At 56.5% G+C, this 5,111-nt stretch overlaps 1 protein-coding gene across 1 annotated transcript in view; it reads left to right on the top strand.

Annotated features, from left to right (window-relative positions):
- Nucleotides 1-567: 567 nt before the first annotated feature.
- The window catches only part of VOLCADRAFT_101298 (uncharacterized protein), a gene marked incomplete at both ends in the record, with an annotated part of 6,233 nt that continues 1,689 nt past the window's right edge, over nucleotides 568-5,111 (top strand). The window contains 6 exons of the mRNA XM_002959733.1: nucleotides 568-688; nucleotides 1,824-1,928; nucleotides 2,359-2,498; nucleotides 2,649-2,816; nucleotides 3,237-3,426; nucleotides 3,918-4,912. Coding sequence (XP_002959779.1) covers nucleotides 569-688; nucleotides 1,824-1,928; nucleotides 2,359-2,498; nucleotides 2,649-2,816; nucleotides 3,237-3,426; nucleotides 3,918-4,912 — 1,718 coding nt within the window. The remainder of the gene's footprint in view (nucleotides 689-1,823; nucleotides 1,929-2,358; nucleotides 2,499-2,648; nucleotides 2,817-3,236; nucleotides 3,427-3,917; nucleotides 4,913-5,111) is intronic.

The following is a 5,111-nucleotide window of genomic DNA, read 5'->3' as shown; positions in this document are numbered from 1 at the left end:
ACATACATACAGGCGCACTCGCGCTGCTCGCGGTAGCTCTGTCTCCCATTCGGCCATCCCCCGTAACACCGGAGACATGACCATCTGGGGTCACATGTACATACATACATACATACATACATACATACATACATACATACATACATACATACATACATACATACATACATACATACATACATACATACATACATAGATACATGTATATACATACATATACATACATACAATCCCCCGCTACCCCCCGGTGGGGAACGCTGCTTAGTGCTGGCCCTCACATCTCGCGCGGTCTGACCCGGGTGTGGGCGGAATGCACGAGAGACCAACCAGCCGTGTGCGTCTGGGCCCCCCTCCCCGGTGATTTGGCCCTGGGCCCCCCCCGGCTTTTCAGCCCACAGTGTAATCAACACCATACATACATAACACGCTCTCCTCCTCACTCTCGTCCCCACCGCGCCGCCAAACCCCAGTAATATCCTCCTCCTGCTCCTCTGCCACCACCACCACCCACTACCACCACCACCACCACTACCACCACCACCACCACCACCACTGCTGCTACTGCAGGTATGTCGACTCTGTGGACAGTTTTGGGTTCACCCCGCTTCACTACGCAACTTGGGCCGACCGCAAGTCTGTCATGATGCTGCTGGTGGGGTTCGATGCCGACATCATTGCCAGGTCTCAGGTGGGTTTGTATGAGACGGGGGGGTGGCTGAGGTGGGGGTGGGGTGTGGGGCCCAGGGCTGCAGCGGCTGGGTGGATGCTATGCCACTGTACATACATACATACATACATACATACATACATACATACATACATACATACATACATACATTGGCCTGTTAGGTATATCAGGAGCCCTCCCCTGCCGGGACTGCCCTAACCAAATTTTTGTTTGTTTGTTTGTTTTCCCTTGGAATCCCGTTTTCGTTGGTGGTGTTTTGGGGGGTTGTTTCAGAGAGCCTTTGACTTTGCCCTAGCTGAGACTTGTGGACTCGCTCTAGCGGGACCTGAGAGCCCTTCGTGGTGTATTCAATGCAGCGCCATCCCCGGATGGAGGGGCTGCGGAGTGGCTGCGTAGAGTGTTGGCAGTCTGAGTCGGGGTCGGGAGCACACAAGACTAACCGACTTGTGCTGTGTGCTCCCGACCCTTGCGCTGTGTTTCGGCTTCGGCCCCCGGCTCTCGCGGCCCACAGTGTAATCTAAGTCATACATACATACATACATACATACATACATACATACATACAAAGTTGAGGCGCCGTTGATCCGCTAGATTTGGTTGGATGCTGGTGGTGAGTTGCTGAACCCAACGAATACATTCTGAAGTCAGATGGGGTGAACGGATTAGGGTGCCCCTCTAGCAGGGGAGAGCAGGGAACTGCCTCGGGAAAGGGGGCCGCTGGTGGAGCTTAACCACCCTGTAACGACATACATACATACATACATACCAGCACGCTCTACTCATGTCTGTAGATGTGTTCCATACCAGCTCGCTCCGAGATGCATCCAATCGCGTCATTTGCTGAACTGTTTTGCAAACAGTAAAAAACATGGTTGTGCAGATTATATTGCACGTATTATATATATATATATATATATATATACATATATATATGTATATATGTATATACTGCCGGTCATGTAGGTTATTATTCCGTTGGTAGTATGTCCTTACTATAACAACTTAGGGTTTTAATAATAAATTGAGAGGAAAAGAACAAACCCTATGCCCCAAACTCAACACTAAGGAAAGACCATCAGCGACCGCAGACTTGGGCCACCTGCCTGCCCTGCGCGCCCCCATCTCACACACGCAGGTGCTTCATAAGGCCCTGTACAACCTGCCCCCGGGCTCCACTCCGCTACACATCGCCTGCCTGATGGGCGACCTGGACCGAGTCAAACTGCTGCTCAGGGCGTACGTGAGTGTACGGAATGTACGGTGTCGTACTGAGGATAAAACACGTGACCCTGTGCATCCAGGAAGAAGTCGTGTACTTGTATGTACGGATATTTGCAGTACGGGAAACACGAGGGATTCACAGGGGTTGGCATATGTAGTGATACTGACATGTTTGTTTGCAGGGCTATATCTGTGTGTGCGTGTGTATGTATGTGCGTATTTTTTTTGTGTGTGCGCGTGGCCCCACGTGCTCTTCTCTCCGGAGTGAATCATCCAACCTGTCGTACATTGAGGGGGGCGGCGTCTATACTAATATTATTTGAACAGAAAAACGTATCTTTAATAACTTCCCCTTTCCCTAAACCCTAAACCCCGTACATGTCCCGTCCTTGCTGTTACTGGCCTGGCGGTACGGACCGGGGCCGTTGCTGTACATTCGTTTGCTGCAGTACGAGACGACAGCTGATTTGCTCCCCAGTCAAACTGCCCTTTTGAACACGGCGGAGCGCCGGCGCCGAGCTCGCAGCCACCCCGACCCGCGGTTCATCCTGACCCGCACCCAGAAACTGCCCTTCCACATCGCCGCGAGGTACTGAGCGGGCCATGTGCGTGTAGTAGGGTGTGTATTCTCGATGTGTAGTAGGGTGTATGATGTGTATTGTATCTGTAACCGGTATTGATGGGGTGGGTGGTTGAATGAACTTCCCTTTCCCGCTCCCCTACCCCCTGCCTCCTGCAGAGCCGGCCACCGGCACCTGCTGGACTGGTTGGATCCCTCCATCCCGCTGATGTTCCTGCTCGGGGGGGAGGAGGGGGAGACCGCGGCTCCAGGCGGTCCAGGGGAGGGCCAGCAGCAGCAGCAGCAGCAGGGGGCCGGGGGTTTGGTGGCGCTGGTGGGGGTGTCCAGGTGGGGTTGGAGGGGGGGAGAGAGGAGAGGGTTGAATTGTTTGTATGAAGGGTTTAGAAGGAAAAAAGGTCGGGTCAACCGTGCTGACGTGTCACCGGACCGCCAACGACCCGCGAGGTCCCAACCACCTACCGGCAATCTACAACCCTCTGCCCCCCCCTAGCCAACCACCTAGCCAACCACCTAGCCAACCGCCTACCTCATGAACTTCATCCGTACCACAAAGCACCACCACCACTACCACGACCACTACCTAGCAATGATCTGGACGACTAGAGCAGTAAAATAAATCCTTTTCAACCAATAAAATTCTTTCCGTCACCATTTTCATCTAATCGCTGTATGAATTTATTTGTCGTCACGATTTTCTCCGTTGTCGGTTTTGATTCGGTTTTGATTCGGTTTTGGTTGATATCCAAGGCTAACGGTCATAGCCGCCAAGGCGCTACATCGAGCCCTAGTGGCCTCCCTGGACTCGGCCGAAGAGGACATTCGACGCCACGAGGCGGCCGCGGCAGCGGCGGCGGCGCGGCGGCGGCGGCGGGAGGAGCGGCGGCTGGCTAAGGAGGCAGCGGCGGCGGCGGCGGCGGCGGCGCTTAAGCAGGGCAAGGTGCGTGGTCGTCTGGGAGGTTGCGCTGTTGCGCCTTGCGCAGCGTGGCGGCGGTGGCGGCGGCGGTTGTGTTTCGTTTGTAGAGCTCCCAAGGAAAACCACACCACGTGGGAGCTCACACGGGCTTGTGATGCGTAGAAAGAGGAGTCGATGGTGAACACCGTGTCGTGTCGTGTTTCATTTCATATTATTGTGTTCCGTGGCTGTAGTGGTGCGGCTGTGTGAGGTGCTGGGAGATGTGGTCATGGACCCTCCCCTCCCGCACTTCACTACTCAAACCGGTGGATTCCATCCGCTTTAGAGGCGGTGTCCCTCTCCTACGGCACGCAGATAGATAGACAGACAAACACATAGACAGACAGACAGACACTTAATACGCATATATGTAATGAGTAGCAGGAACGAGATACGAATATGTGCCTCACGGTACCTGCACTGGGGTGAAGAGCGCCCGGCACCGTAAAAGAGCGCGAACTTGTCCCGGTCCACAGAACACCCTCCCTGGAGCGAATGTGGATACCGGGAGCACGGGGTTGGGGGGCCGACTACGACGACTGTTGGCGGCACGAGGGCGGCAGGAGGGGGAAGGAGGAGGTGGCGGCAGCGGCGCCGCCGCCGCCGCCGCCGGTCGCGAGTCTGGCGGGTTCGGGTGGCGGCCTTGGCGTAGTCGTACAGTCCGGCGGGGCCGGAAGAAGGCGACAGGCGCTCCGGCCGGGGTTGCGGCGGCTGTAGCAGAACCGGTGGCGGCACCGGCGACATTGAGTACGGCACTGGGTAACTCTTCGCAGCGTTCACCGCGGCGGCGGAGGCGGCGGAGCGCGACGGGTGTGACGGGGCGCGTGGCAGCGCCGACGGGGGTAGCGGCGGCGACGACGACAACAGTTGCGCAATCCGCTGACGGCGTTGAGTCCCTTGGCGATGGTGGCGATGGCGTCGCCGCGGTGTACGGCAGCAACGAGTCCGCCGTGGAGCCGTCGCAGCCTCCTGAGGCGCTGCAGCCGCCGGGCCCCCCCAGCGGCATCGGCATCCTTAACACCAATCTGCGCCTCCGTATCTTCCGTAGTAGCAACAGTCAACGACAACAACAGCAACGATCTTCCCGCAGCGAACGGGAAGATGGGGCCGGCAGTAGCACAGCCGCGGACGGTCTCGACGGGTCCTCTCAACCCGCAGGTCCCAGCGCCGCTACTGCCGCCGCAGCAGCAGCGCCGCCTGCTGCTGGTAATGTCGGTGGTGGCGGCGGCACTGCCGTACTGGGTTCCCCAACCGGTGTGGCCGACGGCAGCGGCGGCAGCGGCGGCGGCGGCGGCCTGGCGCTGAGCTTGACTCGTACCGTGCTACAGCGGCTGTATCGTGTGTCCTCAAGCCGTCAAAGCAACGGCGCTGCAACCTGGGATGCTGCTCAGGCTCAGCAGCTGAACGAGCGGCTCATGAGGGCGGGTATCACCATCCCGGACGGCCCAGATGAAGCGGTGGCGTACTTCACGTGAGGCGCCGGCGCGTGTGTGCGCGGGTGTAAGGCCCAGCCGGGGCGCTCGTATCTATGTATGTATGTATGTATGTATGTATGTATGTATGTATGTATGTATGTATGTATGTATGTATGTATGTATGTATGTATGTATGTATGTATGTATGTATGTATGTATGTATGTATGTATGTATGTATGTATGTATGTATGTAT

This window comes from Volvox carteri (assembly GCF_000143455.1).
Source record: "Volvox carteri f. nagariensis unplaced genomic scaffold VOLCAscaffold_648, whole genome shotgun sequence".
Taxonomy (NCBI): Eukaryota; Viridiplantae; Chlorophyta; class Chlorophyceae; order Chlamydomonadales; family Volvocaceae; genus Volvox; species Volvox carteri.
The sequence above is the reverse complement of the archived record's forward strand: the minus strand, read 5'-3'. Positions and strand labels throughout refer to the sequence as shown.